Source organism: Callithrix jacchus, chromosome 1, assembly GCF_049354715.1.
Source record: "Callithrix jacchus isolate 240 chromosome 1, calJac240_pri, whole genome shotgun sequence".
NCBI classification, from domain to species: domain Eukaryota; kingdom Metazoa; phylum Chordata; class Mammalia; order Primates; family Cebidae; genus Callithrix; species Callithrix jacchus.
The window spans coordinates 219142892-219165966 of NC_133502.1; the positions used below are offsets into that span (position 1 = coordinate 219142892).

Genomic DNA, 23075 nt, shown 5'->3' on the forward strand with positions numbered 1-23075 from the left:
CGGAAGTGGCCTCTCGCTCTCACTGGGTGTCCTCGGGAAAAGGGGCGGGGCCGCTCCTGAAGGTCGGCGGCGTCCGGGTCTGGGACTGGCTGGGGCGGTGCTGGGGTCGTCCTGAGGTTGAGGGAGGATCCCCCGGAGATGAGGCCCTTCCGGGCCTGACAGTTTTACCCCCACCTCGTTCTTGAGCTTAGGGACTTATACGCGGGGCCCCGTTTGCCCAGTGTCGAGGACAGCGCTTGGTACCAAAGGTGCTGGTAAAAACGTGTGGAATGAGTAGCTGAACGCCCAGCTGTTTCCGGTCACAGCGACCACGTGTGGCCGGCATAGTGTGGCACGTGTGTTACGGAGGAGGCAGCCCAGACTCAGGGAGGCGAGGCAGAGGCGCACGCAGGTCCTCGCGGGCTGGAAAGGGCGGGGGGCTCCCGGGCGCTCGTGGTCCCCAGGCAAGAACTGGAAGCGGAACCACTCAGCACCTAGAGGGGCTGTGACAGAAAGCTCTGGCTGGGGGGAGGCTGAGCAGGGGCCGGTCTGAGCTCAGCCTTTTTTTCAGAGGGCCATGGGCACCCTGGAAGGGTGGTGAGCGGGCGCGGGGCAGAGTTCTGCCGAGGCGGGTGGTGGCGGAGCCGGCCGTCGCTGCTGTTTGGCTGAGTGGTGGTCAAAGCCATTCCAAGATCGACCTGACAGGGCTTGGTAACGCGGGAGGGAGGGAGGAGGAAGAAGGAACGGGCTTCTGTCCTGGCCGAGGAGATACCACTGGCGGACACGTGGGAGGGTGGGAGGAGGAAGAAGGAACGGGCTTCTGTTCTGGCCGAGGCGATACCACTGGCGGACACGTGGGAGGGTGGGAGAGAAGCCAGCTCGGGAGGTTCACTTTGGTTTTGAACACCTGTGTGTTTGAGAATCCTGACAAACCTGAGACCTCCTCAATTTTCTCTCAGGGATTCTCCAGGGGAGGAAAAATGGCTGCAGTCGAGCCAGACGGTTCTGGGCAAGGAGTGAGCATTCGCCTGGTATTGAGGAGGAGGCTGCTGCCTGGGCCGAACTCCATCCCCAGCTGCCAGGTTCCTGCCCCCGTCAAACCCGGTTTTCTGGCCATCCCTTCCCACCTGTGAGCTGCTCTTCATCATTCCGTTTGCTTATACAGCCCAGAGCCAGTTTCTGTTACTGCACGCCAGAGAAACATGAATCAGGAATATACATAGAGATTTTTGAGACGGAGTCTTGCTCTGTTGTCAGGGGGGAGTGCAGTGGCATGATTTCGGCTTACTGCAACTTCTGCCTCCCGGGTTCAAGCGATTCTCCCGCCTCAGCCTCCCCAGTAGCTGGGATTACAAGTGCCCACCACCACACCTGGCTAGTTTTTGTATTTTTAGTAGAAACAGGGTTTCGCCATTTTGGCCAGGCTGGTCTCAAACTCCTGACCTCAGGCGATCCATCCTCCTCGGCCTCCCAAAGTACTGGGATGACAGGCGTGAGCCACTGTGCCCAGCCCAAATCAGGAATAATTCCTATGGCTAATGAGACAGCTTCCAGGAAGAATAGGAGAAAGAGCACAGGATTCCAAGCAGAAGGTCCGTCTAGGGCAAAGGCAAGGGTATGGCTCAGCCTGCCTCCTTTGGGGAATGGTAAGTGTGTTCTAGGCTCAGGGTTGTTGGTAAGGGACAGAGAAGACTCGGAAAAGTGTCAGTTGAGCTGGAATGTGTGGGCTCTTGAGTACCCTGCTCAGGAGCTGGAGGTGGGCTGCCTGAAGCCCCCTGCAAACTCCAGTCCGTGAAGGCACCGGCTCTTGGGAAGCCCCAGCTGTCGGGTTGGTCTTTCCATGCCTTTGTGCACCTGAGACTAACTATCACTTAATGTTTCCTTTACACCCTGGACACACAGCTAGACTCTACTTCTTGAGTTCTCTTGAAATGCAAGTCTTGGCCAGAGGGTATGGAGAGAAATGCTGTGTATCACCTTGAGGTTGAGGCCATCACAGCCTCCCACAAGTGCCCCAGCCATGTACTTACGATGTTGATGCCCAAGGCAGCCTGAGAACTGCCTGCTGAAGTCAGGGCTTCTGTCACCACAGATCCTAGAATCACAGTATGGGGCAGAGCCCTCATCTCAGCCAACTGTATTCTATTTGACCTCTACAGTCCAACTTCTACTGGGCAGAGCCATGAGGTTCTAGGATATATGTATGGCTGCTAGCCTTTATTAATGCAGACCTACGGGACATGGGAACTAATTGGGGTTTGGTGGGTTGTCACCAGAGATTTGACTTTTTGAGACAGTATGTCACTCTGTCACCTAGGCTGGAATGCAATGGGTCAATCATGGCTCACTGCAGCCTCCATCTCTCAGGCTCTAGTAATCCTCCCACCTCAGTCTCCTAAGTAGCTGGGACCACAGGCAAAGACCACCACACCTGGCAAGTTAAAAAAATTTTTTGTAGAGTTGGGGTCTCACTATGCTACCCAGGCTGGTCTGGCTCAAGCAGTCCTTCTGCCTTGGCCTCCCAAAGTACAGGGATTACAAGCATGAGCTACCATGCCCAGCGGTCACCAGAGGCTTATACCCCAGTTTAGCACTGTTGTTCCTCATCTCACTTATTTTAACCCAGAACAAATCAGATAAAAGAACTTCAATGCTAATTTTGATGTTAATTAAAAGCTAGCTTGTTAGAAACTCTGTTCACTGCTGTCTCAGTATGGGGTGAGCCGATGTCCCCAGAAACCTACCCAAACCCAGGCACTTTCCCAGGGGAGGCTTCACTGGTACCCAAACAGGCAGAGGTCTCTGAAAAGATTTTTGGAAGCTGAAGAAAGCTCTGATACGGAATGTAACGTTTTGTGGGCAGAGGCGTACTCTTATAAGCTTATGAAGACTTGAAAGAGGTGAAGAGCCTCTGCCTTGGGAACCCTCACATGTGCTTTCAAGGTTTTAACTATCTTTAAAACTGTTATAAGGACCCCAGATCTCTCCTTAGGTTTTAATTTATATTTTCAAGAGTCTGAGACATTTTCTTTTTTTTTTTTTGAGACGGAGTTTCGCTCTTGTTACCCAGGCTGGAGTGCAGTGGCGCAATCTTGGCTCACCGCAACCTCCGCCTCCTGGGTTCAGGCAATTCTCCTGCCTCAGCCTCCTGAGTAGCTGGGATTACAGGCACATGCCACCATGCCCAGTTAATTTGTATTTTTAGTAGAGACGGGGTTTCACCATGTTGGCCAGGATGGTCTCGATCTCTTGACCTTATGATCCGCCTGCCTCAGCCTCCCAAAGTACTGGGAGGCATACTCACAGGCGTGAGGCACCACTTCCTGCCCAGGAGCAGAATCTTAAACCTGCATAAATCATGTTCAGTAGGCCGCACACAGTGGCTCACGCCTGTAATCCCAGCACTTTGAGAGGCCGAGGTGGGCGGTCATCTGAGGTTGGGAGTTTGAGACCACCCTGACCAACATGGAGAAACCCCACCTCTACTAAAAATACAAAATTAGCCAGGTATGGTGGCACATGACTGTAATCCCAGTTACTCAGGAGGCTGAGCCAGGGAAATCACTTGAACCCGGGAAGCAGAGGTTGTGGTGAGCCAAGATCCTGCCATTACACTCCAGCCTAGGCAAGAGGAGTGAAATTCCATCTCCAAAAAAAAACATATAATATTCAGTTGTCAACATCTGCTCCCTCAAACTGTCCAGCAACTGTTGGTGTCGTATCTCCCTCCATCCCATCTTCATAGTCTTATTGAATTGTCTGTCCTGACCCCAGCCATATTATACTGGCTGCTCCTTAGCATTTAATACCTTCTAACTTACTCTGTAATTTACACATTCTTCTTGGCAATTGTCTGTCTCCTTTACTAGACTCTAAGCTGCATGAGCAGGAACTGTTTGCCAGGCGTGTTCACTGCTGCATCGTGGTGCATACTGTAGGCACTCAGTAAGCACAGACACGTACTGCATAACGATGTTGTGGTCAGCAGTGGGCGGCATATACCACTGTGGTACCATAAGATTATAATGGAGCTGAAAAATTCCTATTGCCAGTGAGGTGGTAGCCATGGAAACACTGTAGCACAATGCATTCATGACTCACCTGTGCGTGGCGACGCTGGTGTAACCTGCACTGCCTGCTGTGTGAAAGCACAGCACACACAATTATGTACAGTACATACTTGATAATACATGACTGTGTCACTGGTTTATGTATTTACTGTACTTTTAATCATTATTTTAGAATGTATTCCTTCTATAAAAAAGTTACCTGTACAATGCCTCAGGCAGATCCTTCAGTAGGTTTTCTAGAAGGCACTGTTCTAGAATAACATGCATAGATGACAGCTCCATGCATGTTATTACACCTGAAGACCTTCCAGTGGGACAAGATGTGGAGGTAGAAGACGGTGATATCGATGATCCTGACCCTGTATAGGCCTAGGCTAATGTGTGTGTTTGCATCTTGATTTTTATCAAAAAGTTTAAAAAGTAAAAGTAAGGCTGGGTGTGGTGGCTCATGCCTGTAATCCCAGCACTTTGGGAAGCCAAGGCGGGTGGATCACCTGAGGTCAGGAGTTTGAGACCAGCCTGACCAACATGGAGAAACCCTGTCTCTACTAAAAATACAAAATTAGCTGGGTGAGGTGGTACATGCCTGTAATCCTAGCTACTCGGGAGGCTGAGACAGGAGAATTGCTTGAACCTAGGAGGCAGAGGTTGTGGTGAGCCGAGATCGAGCCATTGCACTCCAGCCTGGGCAACAAGAGCGAGACTCCATCTCAAAAAAAATAAATAAATAAAAATAAACCTAAAATAGAAAAAAACTATAGAATAAGGATATTAAGAAAATATTTTTGTATAGCTGTACAATGTCTGTTTTTTAAGCTATTACTAAAAAGCTAAAAATTAAAAAGCTTATAAAGTTACAGTAAACTAAGGTTTATTAAAGAAAAAAAAATTATAAAATACTGTAACCAAAGGGAACAATGTTTATAAAGTCTATAATAAGATAACCTCCTAGGCCTTCACATTCACTCACCATTCACTCACTGACTCACCCAGAGCAACTTCCAATCCTATAAGCCACATTCACGGTAAGTGTCTTATATAAGTGTACCATTTTTAAGCTTTTATATAACTTTTTTTTTTTAGACAAAGTCTTGCTCTCGTCGGCAGCATGATCTTGACTCACTGCAACCTTTGCTTCCCAGGTTCAAGTGATTCTCCTGCCTGAGCCTCCCGAGTAGCTGGGGTTATAGGCACCTGCCACCACACTCGGCTAATTTTTGTATTTTTAGTAGAGATGGGGTTTCATCATGTTGGCCAGGCTGGTCTCGAACCCTTGACCTCAGGTAATCCATCCACTTTGGCCTCACAAAGTGCTGGGATTACAGGCATGAGCCACTGCACCCAGCCTATATAACATTTTTTACTGTACTTTTTCTATGTTTAGACATGTTTAGATACACAAAGACTTACCATTGTATTACAGTTGCCTACAGTATTCAGTACAGTAACATGCTGTAATGGGGTATAGTGCAGGAGCAACAGGGTATGCAATATCGCCCAGGTTTGTAGTAGGCTGTGCCATCCTGGTTTATGTAAATGCACTCTAGAAAGTTTGCACAACAAAATCGCCTAAGCATGTGTTTCTCAGAATGTATCCCCTTCATTAAGCAACCCATGTCTGTATTTGCTAAGTGGATTATTCCAGAAGCCTCCTGGTTTCTGGCCAGCTGTTCTGTCCCCTGACCACACTTGCCTCACCCAGTAGTGAATTCAACATGGGCAGGGACAGGACCTAGCTTGTCACTGAATCCCCAGCACAGGGACAAGTCTATGGTGGGTGTTCAACAGACAATGGTTCCTGGGCGGGCATGGTGGCTCACACCTGTGATCCTAGCACTTTGGAAGGTTGAGGTGGGAGGATCACTTGAGCTCAGGAGTTTGAGACCAGCCTGGGCAACATAGTGAGACCCCATCTCATGGGGTCTCATGGGGTTTCACCATCTCATGGGGTTTCACCATGTTGACCAGGATGGTCTCGATCTCTTGAACTTGTGATCCACACGCCTCGGCCTTCCAAAGTGCTGGGATTATAGGCATGAGCCACCACGCCCGGCCAAAAAAATATATATTTTATTCTTTGGGAGGCTGAGGTGGGTGGATCACGAGGTCAAGAGATCGAGACCATCCTGGTCAACATGGTGAAACCCCGTCTCTACTAAAAATACAGAAAAATTAGCTGGGCATGGTGGCACGTGCCTGTAATCCCAGCTACTCGGGAGGCTGAGGCAGGAGAATTGCCTGAACCCGGGAGGTGGAGGTTGCGGTGAGCCGAGATTACGCCATTGCACTCCAGCCTGGGTAACAAGAGCAAAACTCCATCTCAAAAAAATGAAAGAGCATCTGTTGCTGCAGACCATCCCGTGTGCCCTCTCGTGGACATGACCACTTGGCACCCCAAGACTTCAGGCCTGGGACTGCAGCCCCTTTCTATGCTGAGAAGAGGCTGTGGGGCCTCTGCAGGGTTGTGCCCAGCCAAGAGGGGTGCATCATACATCCCCCTGCATGGGAGGCAGGTGGGCTTGCTCTCCAGCAGATAGACAAACAGAAGTGGCCCCAGGGAACAGGTGAAGGTTCTGAAGCAGGAATTTATTCCAAGCACATATGTGGGCATGGACAGCTATCTCAGGGCCTACATCACTCGGCAAAGCCACACATTTCAATGCAGATCACACAAGTCCTTCATCAATAGTCTCTCAGCCCTAGTCCTTTTCTTGCTACCTCTCTGGTCTGAGCTGGGGTAAGGGGGATGGTCTCCTAATTCCCACACAAAACACAGGTACCTAAGGGCTGAGAGAAAATTAGCCTTATTTTTATTAGTATCTGTCGAGAAAAAAAAAAATCAAAATTCCCTCCTGTTCCAAGCCCACCTCCACCCCTGGGCCCTCAGGGACATGCATCTGCCCAGCGAGGGCCTGCTGCCAGAGCTGTCCTTGGAAGCTGGGCACCTGTGCACGGCCACCCCTCACGCCTGTGAGCCGCCACAGGCCCCTTCCTCCACCATGTGGGGACAAAAGGGCAGCTGGCATTTCTCCAACCTTCAGCTGTCAGCCTTGGGAACTTGGAAAAGATCAGCGATGTCCAGTAGGGCTTGGCGGATGTGGTTCCCAAAGCGCTGGGCATTCTGTGGGAGCCAAGAGCTCAGATGCAGCTTCAGATATGCACCCACCCCTCTGTCCCCACAAGCAAGGACTCCTCCCCAGCCAAAGGCACCTGTGTTCCTGGGCAGCCCCAGGTGGTACCCCTTCCTCAGGCCTGAGCTGGGACAGGAGACTCACCGTCTCTGAGCTTGAGAACTTGCTGGAGACATGGAAGAAGATCATGTTCTCGCCTGCAATCATGTAGGAAACCCCATAGCCATCATCTGCTACCTAAGGGCAACAGGAAGTGTGAAGGAGAAGGCATAAACCAAACCTTTCAGACCCTGAAGGTCTGAAAGCCAAGCTGACACTGTACTTGTTCTTCCCACAGGATTTGCCGGAACAGGCCCCAGCCCTAAACACTGCATTTTTCCTGAGGACCATCCCCAGAAAATGGTGAAAACCAAAGAATGCTGCCCAGACCCCACCAAAGGATCTAGGGGCCTCCCAGTTTCCCTCAGGGGGCTTATACTCTCGGTCACTCCATTTCTCTCCAGAGTGTTTGTTCTCTAGCCTTCTGACAAACTGGCCCATGTGAAGGTTTCTGTGGAAGACAGATGCACTCTCTTGGATAAGCAGACTTCAGACCACCCAGGGCAGCACTGCCTGGTACCCTGGAAACCAGCCGCGGGCACGGTCATGCTCCAGCAAGGAGGTATTTGGGATGGGTGGGTGCCAGGTACCTGGCTGCCTGAGTCCATAGCTAACATTCTGCTTCTGTGCAGGTCTGGGGTTATGCTCTCCTCTAAGCAAGGTGCTCCTGCCTCTGGTCTGATTTCAGGGTCTGCAACTCTCCAATGAAACCCCCAGGGCCCCGGGGGGGCTTCCCATCCACCCCCTTCAGGGGCACTCACAGGGCCAAAGCCACCTCCAGCACCCAGGTGGTTGGGGTGCTGGTCTGGATCGAACATGCGGATCTGGGATTGAGGGATCTGGCTGGTGGAGAGGCGCCAGGGTTCCGAGAGCACCTGCAACAGGGAGGCCGCAGCTGGTCAGAGGCCACATGCCCACAGCACCTGTCTGACCGGTGGTGTCTGTGACCAGCTCTGAGCCAGGCACTGTTCTGCTGAGCTGCGGGAGTGGACATGAGTGCAGGAGCTCCCTGGCCATCGCCCGTGGTCCCCTACATATCATGCCACATAAGGCTCCTGTGACCTGCCCAGCCCTCCGCTCTGCCCCTCCCCATCCCCCTGAGCCTCACCAGTCTCAGTAGTGCTGTCACCACCTGACAGATTATACATTTGTCTGTTCCCTGTCACAAGAACACCAACACCATGAAGAGACTGCTGCTCCTGCACAGCCCCAGGACCAGAGGCCCAGGTGGGGTGTGGGCAGGAAAGCTGGCCTAGCCCTCCAGGGAGCTTCAGGGGAGCCAGACAGAAAACAGGCTGTGCCCCATCATGAGATGGCCCAGCCCCTGGGTGTAGGAGGGCAGTAAGACAAAGGACACACCCGGCCATGTGCAGTGGCTCATGCCTGTAATCCCAGCACTTTGGGAGGCTGAGGCGGGTGGATCACAAGGTCAGGAGTTCAAGACCAGCCTGACCAATATGGTGAAACCCCATTTCTACAAAAATACAAAAATTAACTAGGTGTAGTGGTGGGTGTCTGTCGTCTCAGCTACTCAGGAGGTTGAGGCAAGAGAATCACTTAAACCCAGGAGGTGGAGTTTGCAGTGAGCTGAGATCACACCATTGTACTCCACCTGGGTGACAGAGCAAGACTCTGTCTCAAAAAAAAAGACACGCCCATCAACAGTGCTAACCTCAGCCAGGAAAGGAGAGCTGACTCCCAGGTACTTGGAGACCAAGTAAAGGCAGAAGAGGTGCCTGTCGATCCCTGCCCCTGTCATGGCCAGGCGGTACATATTCTGGTGCTTCTTAGAAGCTTTCTGGAAGAGATCTCGCAGGTCTGCTTTCTGCGGGGCAGAAGTAAAGGAGTGAAGAGTAGCTTTGATCCACCAGGCAGATGGGAGGCAGAAGGGGCAACTCATCAGATGACTGTGACCCCCATGTCGGGCAGAGGAGACTCACCACGTGGGACCCCTCCATCATGGCCTGCACAAAGGCTGTGGACTCACTGGTACAGGAACGCACAGTCTCAGTCCGTCCCTCCCGGAACATTCTGGTCATTGAGGCCTCATAGGTCAGGCAGAACTTACCCCTGTCCTGGGGTATACAGAGGGGTGAATCTGGCAGGTGGACCCTGGTACCACCCTGCCCTCTCAGCAGCCGGAGGCAGGACTCCTACCCGGAAGTGAGCCAGCTGCAGTGCAATCTGCACAAAGGCATCCGGGCTGGTCCGGCACCTCTTGATGAGGCCTTTGCCAAAGGGCAGAAACTGGAAGCAGTACAACTCCACATCGTCTGCCAGTGCCTTGGCCACCTGGTAGGAATTCTCGATGACTGCCTGGCACTGCCAAGACATGGGAAGGGTCAGCTGCAGGCAGGGCTCTCCAAGCAGGACTCTAGGTCACGTCCAGAAGGCATGAAGTTTAGCTGGTGGAGGAAGGGCACAGCCAGCCAAGACATGGGAAGGGTCAGCCAAGGGCAGGGCTCTCCAAGCAGGACTCTAGGTCACATCTAGGAGGCATGAAGTTTAGCTGGTGGAGGAGGGGCACAGCTGGCCGCTACATCTTCAGGAGGAGGGTACACAAGGACAACCTGATAGGGAATCAGCTGCCAGAGACTGGGCTGAGCTTTGTGAAGACGGAAGGGCTGAAAGGAGCTTCAGGAGCCTGTGAGTGCCTCCTCCATCCCATGGCCTTCTCTAAACACAGATGGCCCCAGGAGCAGTGTGTGTGTGATCTCTGTCCTCCTTGAAGCCAGTTTGGACCCTACGGGTATCCTGAGTCCTCCTGTGCCTTCCTCTGAGGGCTGGGCCAGGCAGTGGGGCCAGCAGTGGGGGAGGAGAAGGGGGACTCAGGCCTTGCTGGAGTTGTACCTGCCTGCTGCTTTGTGGTCTCACACTTGCTCTGGGTGCTTCCGACCCACCTGTTTTGGAATGTCCCACTGCAGTCGCATAGGAGGTGCCAGAGCAGGGTTTGGTTTGCCCAGGCAGTGCCCAGTCTCTGTGTAGCCCAGGTGGAAGCTGTCTGTGCCCAGGACAAACTACAGGGAGAAGATGAGACTGAGAGGCCAGCCTCATCCCCTATGGTCTGCCCTGTAGGTTCCCTCTGCAAGGCTGTTACCTCCCAGAGGTGCCCAATGATGGGAGCGTCTGCCCACGCATGTTCTGCATTGAGACCCAACTGGCCATTCTTGAAGGAAATGAGAGTGAAGGATTTGTCAAACCACCTGCAGGAAGAGTAGATGCATGAAGAGCCAAAGCTTAGAATGTCCGCAGGATCCTGACCTGCAACCCTAACCTTTTTTTTTTTTTGAGACGGAGTTTCGCTCTTGTTACCCAGGCTGGAGTGCAATGGCGCGATCTCGGCTCACCGCAACCTCCGCCTCCTGCGTTCAGGCAGTTCTCCTGCCTCAGCCTCCCGAGTAGCTGGGACTACAGGCGCGCACCACCATGCCCAGCTAATTTTTTGCACTTTTAGTAGAGACGGGGTTTCACCATGTTGACCAGGATGGTCTCGATCTCTTGACCTTGTGATCCACCTGCCTCGGCCTCCCAAAGTGCTGGGATGACAGGCGTGAGCCACCCCGCCCAGCCCGCAACCCTAACCTTTAACCCTAACTTGGATGTTACCTCTAATCCTAGCCCTAATACTAACACAACCCTAATTTCTAGCCCTATTCCTTTTTTTTTTAGATGGAGTCTTGCTCTGTCGCCCAGGCCAGAGTGCAGTGGTACGATCTTGGCTCCCTGCAACCTTCCGGGTTCAAGGGATTCTCCTGCCTCAGCCTCCTGACTAGCTGGGATTACAGGTGCCTGCCACCACGCCCAGCTTCTAACCCTATTCTCTAACCCAAACCCTAACCTTTAACCTTAAGTGCTAACCCTACCTAACCACTAATCCTAATCTTAACTCCTTCTTTTTAAGATGGGGTCTTGCTATGTTGCCCAAGCTGGTCTTGAGCTCCCAAAGTGCTAGGATCACAGGTGTGTGCCACTGCACCCACCCCATAACCCTCCCTTCTTCTATCTTTAATCCTCTAACTGTAACCCTAAGCTGTAACCTGTGGGGCTGGGGATGACCAACCTGTTGTAGCAGTTGCCATGTAGCAGGGCCTTGCCATAGAGGCTGAGGCTGGCCTCATCTTCGGGGTCGTACCAGTAGGACTCCTCATCCAGGGCCACAAAGAAAGCGGCACGCTCGATGGCCTCCAAGGCAGCCTTGTTCTTTCCGGAGCTGAAGAAGGCCTGGCGTGCCTGCGCCCACTCCACCCTGTGGCATGGGGCAGAGTTAAGCAGTGGGCACATGGACTTGGGATGGAGGGTGCATCCGAGGGCCTGGCTGGGTCTGGAGATGGGAGGGTACTAGGCTGGGCCTGCAGGTGGGCAGTGGTGCCAGGCTGGGCCCAGAGGTAGGGGGTGCCAGGCTGGGCCCGGAGGTGGGGGTTCCAAGCTGGGCCCAGAGGTGGGGGGCACCAGGCTGGACCCAGTAGTGGGAGGTGGCAGGCTGGGCCCAGAGATGGGAGGTGCCAGGCTAGGCCTGAAGGTGGGGGTGCCCACCTTGCACACTTCAGGCTGTCTTAGAGGGTGTCCCCTGCCTTGCACACTCCCACCTAGCTGCCACCCGTCAGACGTAGGTTACACTGGCTGTCATGCTATGATTACCACCAATGCCCCTCCCTGGTTGTGCCTCTAGCCCCCAGTTCCAGGGTGGCAGGAAGGGCCATGCTCCTCTCCGCATGGAGACCTGAACCTCGGGGTGAAGACAGTCCCTCCCCACAGGCCGATACCTTCCTCCTGCAGTGAGGGCTGCCAGCTTCTCCTCCCCAGGCTGAGGCGGGGAGGGGTCGTCCAGGATTCTCTGGAATTGCATCTGCAGATCCCGAGGCTGGAGCAGACGGGAGCCCTCATAGAGCCACAGCTTGAAGAAGCGTCCTTTGTGGTAGACAGCCACATGCCGGCTGTCCGAGAGGTGTTGTAGCGTATCTGTGACAGAGATCGGGGCAAGCTGAGGTGGGCCGTGGGAAGCAGCTCATGGCCCCAGGTACATCCTGAGAAAGGTCCACCTCCCATGCGCTAGGTGGCCCCTGCAGACCCCGCTTTGCTCGGCCTCTGCCTGGGCCTTCCTGCCCCCTGGATGGGATCTGTGTGTCCTAAACCAGGACCTGTGCTGGGTGCTTCTGCTGCCTCTCATAACACCAACAACAATCCTATAAAGTATTTCACAGAAGAGGAAACAGAAGCACTAGGAGGTTATGCACATGGCCTGAGGATACAGGGTCAGAAGCAAGGAAGGCTACCGCCTCTGCCAGGCCCCTGGGTGTGCCCTTCCTCTCCTCCTCTGCCAGCTCCATGGCAGCACCAGGCCTATCCTAAGCTCTGGGTTGCAGCAGGACCCCCTTGCGCACACACAGTGAAACCTGGATTGGGGGGCTCTGCTTTGGGCCCTGTGGGGTCCCAACACCAGCAGCATGCCTGCTAATAATAGATGTCTAGTAAATGTCACGAATAGACTACTGTTCGCAGTTTCAGGACCCTGAGACACTGGGGACACTTGGTGATGAGCAGGTAGGAGGGCACCGAGCCAGGTGGGCCATAGGTAGGAGGAAGCGGGCTCCATTACCTGTCTCCTTGCCCGGGATCCGAGTGGTGTTGAACATCCTCTCCATCTGGTAGGAGCACATGGGCACCATGCCCAGTGCCATCACCTAGGGGAAGGCCCAGCATGGCTCAGAGTCAGGTCTCCTCTCCCATCCCACCTTCAATCCTGATGCAACTCACAGGCTTGATTTCTTCACGGTCCAGTTTACGGCGATACATGATCATGGCATGGATGATGTTTCCCAGACGGGCTGCCTGCACGTCTGTATTCCTGATGAGCACAAGGTCCTAAAGAGAAAGCAGAGCCCACAGGGTGGGTGCCTCTGTCGGGGTGGCACCTGGATCTTGCCGACCCAAGGACCAATCTATCTGGGGGCCTGAGGTGTTGTCTCCCTCTTCCAGTCCATCCTGCACATGCTGTGGGGGTGAACCTCCAGAAATGCACAACTGATCACAGTAACCCTCTGCTCCAGCTTCAGCCATCCTGCACATGCTCTGGGGGTGAACCTCCAGAAATGCACAACTGATCACAGTAACCCTCTGCTCCAGCTTCAGCCTGAGCTGCTTTTTTTATTCTTTATTTTTTAGAGTCAGGGTCTTGCTCTGTCACCCAGGCTGGAGTGCAGTGGGGCAAGCATGTCTCATTGCAGCCTCAAATTCCTGGCCCTAAGTGATCCTCCTGCCTCAGCCTCCTGAGTCGCAGGGATGAAAGGCATGCACCACCAAGCCTGGCTCGGAGCTGCCCTTTTATAACCTATTTTATGTGCACGTGTTCTACTTATTTTGCTTTGATAAAGGGGCTCTACCGCTAAAAAGCAGTTTGAAACCTCCGATAGGGACAAGTTGTGTCTAAGTTTCAGGAAGGATAGTTTATGGAGAAGAATTCCAGTAGACTCTCCCGAGTTGAGTGTGCTTCGGACAGTGGAAAAGGGGAGAAGAGGAGGGTCATGCAAGACCCAGAGACTCAGGAGGGCCAGTTACATGGGACAGAGGCAGACTGTGACCTCCTGAGCTCTAAGAGAAGGAGCCTGGCCTTCATTCTGCTGTCTGGCTCTGCAGAGGGACACAAAGCAAGACATGTTCTAGAAAATTCCCTGGTTATGGTGTCAGGACAGCTAGGAACCCATGGCCAGGAGGCCAGTAAGGAAACCAGGGAAAGAGGTGACAGAGCCTGAGCTGGGCAGGGGCACTGACCCTGAGACTCTAAGAGAGGCAGTGACAGGCTGGGGGGGGGTCTCCACTCTCCTCATTCTCAGGATCCCCGTCATCCCTAAGCTGCTTCTGGACTCTTCTAGGATCTCCTCTCCCTCTTCCCTTTCCCTCAGGCCTCACTTCTTAACCCCCACTTCCCCACGGAAATTGCTACCAGAGCTCTGGGCTGTCCTCCAGGTCCTCTGCCTTGGAGTGGGGACAGAGCTGAGCATGTGCAGGGGCCCAGGGGCTCCGGTTCATACCATGACATAATAGTTGCTGTTCACCATGAGAGGGCTCCTGCCTCGAAGGTAAATGTACTCTTCCCACCAGTCACTCACCTGTGGGCAGGTGGAAGGTTAGAGCCAGGGTGGGGGCAGCCAGGACACATGGCAGGGACAATGAACCCAAGGGCACAAACTTACATAGTTAGTTGCCCACCATGACTTGAGCACCAGATATTTCTGCAGCCTGGGGGCAGTCTTCTCCTTGAATTCTTCAGCCAGCATCTCCATGCGGTAATATTCCTCATCATCCAACAAGGGCCTCACAGACTCTAGGTACTGTCCAGCCAGTTATCCTTACCATGGGGCCGGCTGGCGAGGACTGCCTCTATCTTAATCCTCTTCCCACCTCTCCCAGCCCCTTTATTCTCAAGCCCTTAAGGCCATTCTTTGCAAAAAACCTTATATTTAGAAACATCCCCTGAATCCAGCCTCCCCTGCCCGCTGGGATGCCCAAGTGAGGTGCTCACCCGCTGAATTGTGGCTGACACCCTGGGCACAGGAAGCTTGGGCAGAGACGTCTGGAAGCTGTAGAGCATGGGGCGCCGGCTGGATAGAAGGCGGATACATATCTAGGGGTACAGAGCAGAGCGCTGGGGTGGGAGCCCGCGGAAAGAATGGAAACCAGCCAGCAATCCCCTGAGAACCTCAGAACCATCCCGGCCCCTCCAGGACAAACCCCACACCAGGCACCAGTGCCCTGTCTGTCTCTCCCCTCTGGCTCAGAACCCCAAAGGAGCCCAAACAGTCTCAACCCAGATGCCTGAAACCCTGCACTGGCGGCTGCTCACAGCCCAGATCCTGGTCAAGTGGCTGGTCTTGCCATGCATCTCAAACATCCACCCATGGTAGGAAAGCAGCAGCTTCAGAGTTTGGCGGAAGAAGAAGATGCCTGTTGCCCAGACGCCCGTGGAGAAGATGGCCATGCTAAGAAGTTCCCGGGTCTGCGGTGTCTGGTAGGGCTCACACCTATTGGAGAAGGCGTAAGGGCTGCAGAGGGTCCTCTTGAGGCTAGCCTCAGGTGGCTGTGAACTGTCTCAGGGAGACACCAAGGGGATGAACCTCCCTGGACACACTTAAGTCTGATTGCACCAAGTAAGAGCTGATATAGGATTAAGACAATGGTTGTCATAAGGGAGGGCTTCCCTGTGATTGCCGATGGCTACTGTCCGTATCTGCCCAGCTCAGGAAACTCAGCCTAGGGAGCTGGGCGTAGCCCTCCCTGGTGACACCTGAGCCCTTCCAGCTTCACTCCTTACCCCTGAGGGAGGCATCTCTGGATGCAACCGACCAGCCCCAAGGAGATGTCCAAGTTGCAGTAGGAGGAACCCACTGTTGCCATGACGACGACCAGCCAGCTGGTGGGGCTGCCAGGGTACACGCCCCTGAGGATGCCATTCTGTGGGCAGAAACAGGCACCCTTATGCAGCTGGAGGGCATGAGGTTAGCGTGCCTGTGAAGTGTTGGGAATGGGCTCCTGGTCGTGGCCTGAAAGGCTTTCTCTCGCCCTGCTGTGCTCCTTCCTCCTCCACACCCACGCCTGTAGCTCCCCGTGTCCCATCACATCTTGTGCACCTCTCTGGTGTCTGCACTTCCAGAAGCTGTACCCGGCAGGACTGCCAGCCAAGCAAGCAGTGAGGGACCCTAACGGAGAGGTTGACAGCGGACACCCCGGCTCTCCCTCCGCTCCGAGAGCTCCCTTCTGCACCTGCTGAGAGGAAAAGGCTGGGAGAAGCACCTGTGCGCACCTTGATGCGGATCAGGCGTTTCTTCCAGGAGTTGATTCCAGACAGGTAGATGTGTTTCAGGGCCTCCCGACTGAGCCGGAAGTCGACCCCTTCTGGGGTCACCGTGAACTGGAAGGCCACGGCCTGGTGCGCTTCTGCCATCCTGGGGGTTGGTCAGCACCTGGGACAGGCGCAGGTGGGTGCGAGGGCGCGCTCAGGCCGGCCCCGCCCCCAGCCGCGCCGAGGCCCACCCCCCCCACAGCCAGTCCGCTATACCCCTCACCCCCCACCCCGCGACTAGCGGCTGTCCCCGGCCCGCGCCCCCCGACCGGCCAACCGCCGCCAAATCCTCGCGCCAGCCTTTCGGTGGGCACAGCCACTGTGGCGCAGGGCTTTGGGCCTTGAAAGCTCCAGGAACCCCAAGGGCGATGAAGGGCAGGCTGGAGTAGGGGGCGTCAGCGAGGGCGCGGACGGGGGGAAGAGGTGCCCCTGGAAGCCGAGTTGGCCTGGACAGATGCAGGATTCCCGCGTCCCCCTTTCTCCCCTGACCGCGTGGCCCCAGTGCCGTCTTCGCCCGTGCCCCCTACTCACGGCTCGGGTTCACTCCTGTCCGTGTGTGGGGCTAGCCACTCTGGCCCGTGTCCCCACGTCCTTCAGACCTAGTCACCCCCACCCCGCCCTCACCAGGAACCTGACACCTACCCGCAAATCGGGGTGGGGTAAAACGCGGGACCGGAACCAGAACCCACCCACCTTCCGCGGTGGGAATTGCAGGGCAGGGCAGTTTCTGCGCGGTGAGGGTTGCTCAAAGGTTTGGGAGCCTGGGGGGCCCCAGAGAGTTTCGTGAGGATGGTGGCATTAGAGCTAAAAATAGCCAAATGTAGGGAAAAGGTCACCGATGTGTCAGCTGCTGCCTGTTTTCAGATCGCTGGTGCTCCAGGAACCCCCCTCAGGGTTGTCTTCACCCCCATCACTCTCTGGTCCTCCTCCCCAAGTCCGAGTATTTATTATTCTAAGCTGGAGCCAGAAGAGTGGGGAGCGATGGGGGACCCCAATCGGCCTCATGAACCCTCAACCACTTTCAAGCGGTCACTGTCCCTTTGTGTGCTGCTTGGTTTGGTACTTTCTGCTGCTGCTCAGCAGTGCCAGGACAGGGTGTGAAGGAAGAAGCTTGTTTATTGTGTCACATACACAGCTCCGGGCTCTGGCCTGCCAGCCATGGGGACCTCCTCAAACTCAAGAGGTGGCTTTCCTGAACCTCAGTTTCACTTGGGGGCTCAGCCCAGTCCCCAGGGTCTTCTGCTTGTTGCTCCTCCCTCCAAAGTCCTGCCCTGGAGGCTCCAGGAGTGGGAGGGTGGAGAGTCAGGATGGGGAGTGGACACTGGTCAGCTGCCTCTTCTGCTGGAAGTAGAACTGGAACCGAGACCGGGCATAGTCCTAGGGTGGTGAGAAGGTGTGGGACCAGCATTCTTTTTATTTATTTATTTTTGAGATGGAGTCCCGCTCTGTTGCCCAAGTGGGAGTGCAATGGCGTGATCTCAGCTCATCACAACCTCTGCCTCTTGGGTTCAAGCAATTATCTTGCCTCAGCCTCCCAAGTAGCTGGGATTACAGGCGACTGCCACCATGCCTGGCTAATATTTTTGTATTATGAATAGAGACAGGGTTTTGCCATGTTGGCCAAGCTGATCTTGAATTCCTGATGTCACGTGATCTGCCCGCCTCGGCCTCCCAAAGCGCTGGGATTACAGGCGTGAGCCACCGTGCTCGGCCAGGACCAGCATTCTACACCCACCTCAGGCTGCCTGCAGCCACCCAAAACTTCCCAGGTCTCCTGGAAGAGTGTGGCTGCTGCTGCTCCCCAGCCCCTCAGCTAGCATTGCCATCCCCAGGGTCACTTACCAAGTAACCAAATTCTATCGTGGACATGGATGCTTGGAGGATGGACCACAGACCCCAGAAGAAATGGGATGCCAGAGCATACCTGCAGGGAGGGCAGGAAAATGAGGGGCATTCAAGAGCGGGTCTGGCACTGCTTGAATCCCTAAAGTTTTAACTTCTCCCCCACTGTCCTAACCCCGCTGTGCACAGGCACCTTACTTGCAGCTTGATAAATCTGCCTCTTCCCGTCTCCCTTTCCTCTGCTCTGCCCTACCCGACCCCGTCCCTCCTCCTCACCGATTGACTTCGACCAGCAAATCTTCTTCCAGTTTTCTCTGCTCCTCTTGGGAGAGGGTCTCACCTTTCTTTGCCTCTGCCAGGTAATGGCGAATAAAATGCAGCTACAATCAACGGCCGAGAGTCAGGAACTGGGGAGACTGTGGAGTATTTCCCAGGTAACATCCTTTCCGGCCATTTCTTTCAAGACTCCACCGCCCTCTTTCCTGCTCCCCAGTCTCTGGCCCACATACCTGCTGTCCTTGAGTGGGGTAGTCTGTGGGCCTTGCTTTGTAGAAAGGCCATTCCTCATGAGTATAATCATAAACCCACTCACAAAAATGGTTCCCAATGTCAAAGCCCCTGGGAGAATAAGGTGGACAGTCAGTTCCCAAATGCCCTGGGCAGTTGGCCTGTTTTCAAGCACCCTATGGGAACAGATCTATGGGAAGCCATCCTTCCACCCTCACCTATAGTTGTAACTGCTGTACTCGAAGTCCACCAGCATGAGGCTGTCGGCATTTTCTGGCTCTGAGAGCAGCAAGATGTTCCCTGGGGGAATGGGGTGAGGTTCTGCTCACTCCAGAGCCCTCTGGCTCCTCCATCTCGGGTTGAAAGACTCAGATGCCTTCTCCTACCTTCCTGGATGTCGTTGTGGCAGAAGACGACTGGCGACGGGGTAGACTCTAGTAACTTCCTGCAGGGGTTTGGGAGCATGGGTCCTGAAGAGGAGTGGCTGAGGAGGATCAGAGCCACACTAACAGTCCAGGCCCTGACACCAGCCCTCAGCAAATACTGGAAGGGCAGACACCACTACCATTACGTGCATGGCACCACCTCCCTAGCCTTGTCCTGCCTGCCCTCACCTGAGGTTGCCCATCTCATCCTTCAGGCTGTACATCTCCAGCAGGTTCATCTCGGGGAGGCCAGTTGGGGGCAGGTCCTGGATCTGTTTTAGATACCTGAAGCCCAAAGAATAGGACACACTAGCTCTGCTATTCTTTCCCACCCCTCTCCTATCTACCCCTCAGGCCAGACTACTGTGCCCTCTTTCCTATCACTGTGTGACTTGTCTGGAGATCATTTTTTCTTTTTTTTTTTTGAGATAGAGGCTTGCTCTGTCACCCAGGCTGGAATGCAGTGGTGCAATCTCAGCTTACTGCAACCTCCTCCTCCTGGGTTCAAGCAATTCCCCTGCCTCAGCCTCCTGAGTAGTTGGGACTAAAGGGGCACACAGCCATGCCGGGTTAATTTTTCTATTTTAGTAGAGACGGTTTCACCGTGTTGCTGAAGCTGGTCTCTAACTCCTGAGCTCAGGCAATCCACTGTCCTCAGTCTCCCAAAGTCCTGGGATTACAGGCATGAGGCACTGCACCTGGCCTCTGGCAAGCATTTCAAAGCGTATTCTGTGAGAGCCCATGCTAGACACTGGGACATTGAATCCACTCAAGTGGAGGGCTGGATAGAGCCATGGACACATCCAGTCACAGGCCAATGTGGTAACCAGTGGCATGGAGGTTCAGTACAGGTGTACAGGAGCCCCGAGGGGGCTCCCGACTCACCGCTCCATGGTCCCAAATAGCCAGTGGGGCTCCTTGGTGAAAGGCATCTCCATGCCATGGAACCGTGCCATCTTCGTGGCAATGGCTGCTGACAACACTGGCTCTCGAAGCTCTTGAGTTTTCAATGGGCGGCTCTGCACCCAGGAACCTATTAGGGTGGTGATGGGGCTGGGGCAGGAGGGGGAGGGGATGGGACACTATGGGGAGGTCAGGGTTTGGGGGGAAATTCCCTACTTGGGGGGATGGATGTGAAGGTAGACATTGAGGTCTAGGGTAGGGTTAGGGAGTGGAGGTGCCTTGGGGAGGAGAGGGTAGGTCGGGTTCGTACTGGGATGTACTGTTCCAGCCGGCCCTCTGGAAAGACTCCATACAGCTGGGGCCCCAGCGACCGCTCTGCAAGGATGGCGAACATCACACTTTCCAGCACCAGGGAGTCCACGCCCTGAAAAAAGATGGATAGCAAAGGGGCCAAGGTGAAGTGGCACAGGGACACACATGAGGGCTTGCCTTCCTCCCACCAGAGCTGGGACTTCTGGTCCAATAGCCTGGAGGCTCTGGAGCACAGGCTTTAGTCCTAGTCTATTTTTATTTAGATGGAGTCTCGCTTTGTTGTCCAGGCTGCTTTCCAACTCCTGTGCGCAAGAGATTCTCCCGCCTCGGCCTCCCAAAGCGCTGGGATTACAGGCCCAGGCTTCAGTATAATGAGGTTAAGAGACCGTGAGTCTTGGGGGTCCTCAACTGCGCAATGGGGACACCACTACCCGCACCTTGTAAGCGACAGGCCCTAAAGCCACTGGCGCTGCGGCGCTCGCTCCCTCACCTGCAGGATGGCTCCGTAGAGCCGCAGCAGCACCTCCCGGGGCTCCTCGCCAACGCTGGGCAGGTGATCCGGGAGCGAGCAGCGGAAGAGCAGGTTGCTGAGGCCTCCGCTGCAGACCCACAGCAGGAGCGCTCAGCCCGCGGGCGGCCCCACCTGCCGCGGCCCCGGCCCCCTCCCGGCCAGGCCGGCCCCGGCCCCGCCCCAGGCGCGGACGCAAGAGGAGGACGAAAATATGGAGCGTCCTGAGGGCCCCGCGGCTGACCCCTGACCCCGATCCGCGCACCGGAGAGGCTGACCCCTGACCTCCCACCTCACGGGGTAAACCCTCAGCTCCTCGGGCTGCACTCGGCGCCAGGCCCCGCCCAAGTACTCCCGGCACCACTGGTAGGCTCGGCGCTCGGCGTCACGCGACAGCGACGAGGCGCGGCGCCGTTTTGGTGTACTGTCCGGGCACTTAGACTGCTGCAAGCCGTCTTTGGCCAGGCAGCCGCCAACAGCCCCGCCTCCGGCCACAGCTGTCCCGTCTGCCGCCATGGCGCGGGCTCGACCGGGCCCAACGCCCAGCTTCGCTCCGCTCCCTTCGGACGGGCTCGGCTCCTTCCGGCCCCGCTCGGCTCCTCTTCCGGCCGGCCTGCGCTTCTCCAATCATACTCGGGTCTCTCCGGCTCTATTCGGCTCTTCGCTGAGGCGTTCGGCTCTCTCCGTGACCCTGGTCCGGGGGCTCTTTCCGAAGGCTGAATTACGCACTTCGCCACTGTGCCCCGCCCCTATGGGCAAGGGCCAATGGCCTTTCTCTGGGCGGGGTCGCTGTTTGGACGGCCTGGGCCAATCCGGGGGGCCCGGGGCGCGTCTTTTGGCGGAGCGGCGCATGCGCTTGCGAGCCGCTGGCCGGGTGCAGTAGCGACATTAGGAGCTGCGCTTTGGCTCCGTGGGAGTCGGAGGGGCGGTGGCTGCGGCTCCGGCGCGAGGGCTCCCTTGTCGGGCCCTCTTCCCCCGCCCCCGGGGCGTTCCGACGAGGAAGAGCAGCCCAGCGCGCGTCCGTCCTGAGCGTGGGTAAGGCCTAGAGGAGGCGCGCCCTAGGTGGGGCCGCACAGTGCGGGCTGCGGGCACCCGGTGGGTTCGCAGTAAACATTTGCTGAAGGAATGAGACCCTTGGGACAGTTCCGATGACTCCAGGTGCATAATCCGCAGTCACACGGGGATCTCCTAGCCGGTAGAGCCACCTCTGAATGAGGAGGCTTTTGCTGTCCTGCTTGATTCATGCCCCGCTCCACCTACCCTCCTCCTCTCCTCCAGGCCGGTAACCAATTACAGACTCAAACCCGAGAGCAGAAGGTGAAGACGCGCAGCTTGCAGCAGCCCCCTCCTTGGCCTGCGCACCTCACATTGAGGGCGTCCCGATTTAAATGCGTGCCTCCAGCGTTTCTGCTTCTGCACCAGGCTGGAGCGGCGACCAGGAACGCTGGACCCACAGGGATCTGTGGCGATGGCATGGGGATCTGGTCGAACCATGGTGTTCTTTGGGGCTTCTATTTTTTGATAACCAGAAAGAAATAAAAAATTGGTGATCACAAGGTTAATGTCACTTGCCGCAGTGGACAATCATCATTCTGTTTAAATCTGAGTCAGTTTTGAGACCTAGAGCCCCTTAATTGACAAGGAGGCTTGGTTACTCTCAGGATCTCACAATACCAGCATCTAAGTATATACCAAAAAATACTCCTCCAATCCTTCCCTAAAGGGAACTGGAGCCACTTTAAAAAGTAACATTGGCCAGGCGCGGTGGCTCACGCCTGTAATCCCAGAATTTTGGGACGCCAAGGCAGGTGGATCACTTGAGGTCAGAAGTTCGAGACCGGCTTGGCCAACATGGCAAAACCCGTCTCCACTAAACATACAAAATTAGCCAGGCGTGATAGTGCACGCCTGTAATCCCAGCTACTGTGGAGGCTGAGGCATGAGAATTGCTTGAACCCAGGAGGCAAAGGTTGCAACAAGCCACTGCACTCCAGCCTGGGTGACAGAGTGAGACTCTGTCTCAAAAAAAAAAAAAAAAGTAACTGATTCTTTCTGGGGCAGTGGGTGACACTTGTAATCCCTGTACTTTGGGAAGCTGAGATAGGCGGATCTTTTGAGCCCAGGAGTTTGAGATCAGCCTGGGCAACATAGCGAAAACCCATCTTTACAAACAATTAAGAGATTAGCTGGGCATGGGGGCAGGTGCCTGTGGTTCGTTCCAGCAACTCTGTATGCTTAGGTGGGAGGATCATTTAAGCCTGGGACTTCGAGGCTGCAGTTAGTTGTGTTCACACCACTGCACTCCAGCCTGGGCAACACAGCAGGACCCTGTCTGAACAATAACAAAACACAAACTATTTTACTTTGGAAAAGGGACTATTTAGATCTCTCAAGGGCTGTTAGATACAGGGTCTGAGCTGACACTGTTACCAGGGCACCTGAGAGCATCATGGCGCTCTCATT

At 55.0% G+C, this 23075-nt stretch overlaps 2 protein-coding genes and 1 long non-coding RNA gene across 14 annotated transcripts; 1 reads left to right on the forward strand and 2 right to left on the reverse strand.

The window, feature by feature from the left end:
• Positions 1-6614: 6614 nt before the first annotated feature.
• Positions 6615-16878, reverse strand: CPT1B (carnitine palmitoyltransferase 1B). Of its 7 annotated transcripts, none has more exons than XM_078344575.1 (20): positions 16809-16878; positions 16077-16236; positions 15588-15727; positions 15120-15297; positions 14799-14900; positions 14470-14607; positions 14308-14385; positions 13034-13141; positions 12876-12960; positions 12043-12238; positions 11340-11525; positions 10377-10482; positions 10180-10296; positions 9437-9571; positions 9220-9354; positions 8952-9104; positions 8041-8154; positions 7325-7417; positions 7085-7170; positions 6615-6836 (listed from the first exon to the last, which is right to left on the reverse strand). In XM_078344575.1, the coding sequence occupies exons 2-19, from the start codon at positions 16215-16217 to the stop codon at positions 7087-7089; spliced, it is 2289 nt and encodes a 762-aa protein (XP_078200701.1). In that variant the 5' UTR covers positions 16218-16236; positions 16809-16878; the 3' UTR covers positions 6615-6836; positions 7085-7086. The 7 variants fall into 7 exon arrangements, with proteins under 7 accessions (XP_078200701.1, XP_008979053.3, XP_078200680.1 ...); XM_008980805.5 differs by having other exon boundaries at positions 9437-9601; XM_078344554.1 differs by having other exon boundaries at positions 9437-9601; positions 16758-16878.
• Positions 16879-17213: 335 nt separating this feature from the next.
• On the reverse strand, positions 17214-21186 carry CHKB (choline kinase beta). Of its 6 annotated transcripts, none has more exons than XR_013524565.1 (11): positions 20905-21186; positions 20595-20703; positions 20103-20216; positions 19775-19908; positions 19079-19174; positions 18851-18909; positions 18683-18764; positions 18467-18575; positions 18234-18373; positions 17958-18039; positions 17214-17492 (listed from the first exon to the last, which is right to left on the reverse strand). XR_013524565.1 is itself a non-coding variant. In XM_035274833.3 (11 exons), exons 1-11 carry the CDS (start codon positions 21126-21128, stop codon positions 17418-17420), a joined length of 1188 nt encoding a protein of 395 aa, XP_035130724.1. In that variant the 5' UTR covers positions 21129-21186; the 3' UTR covers positions 17214-17417. The 6 variants fall into 6 exon arrangements, 2 of the variants coding, with proteins under 2 accessions (XP_035130724.1, XP_035130714.1); XR_013524564.1 differs by having other exon boundaries at positions 18851-18948; XM_035274833.3 differs by having other exon boundaries at positions 18234-18337.
• A 286-nt stretch (positions 21187-21472) lies between these two features.
• LOC103787986 (uncharacterized) lies at positions 21473-22179 on the forward strand. The gene is made up of 2 exons (XR_004734390.3): positions 21473-21647; positions 21891-22179. It is a non-coding gene; the product is annotated as an uncharacterized LOC103787986 (long non-coding RNA).
• Positions 22180-23075: the final 896 nt, after the last annotated feature.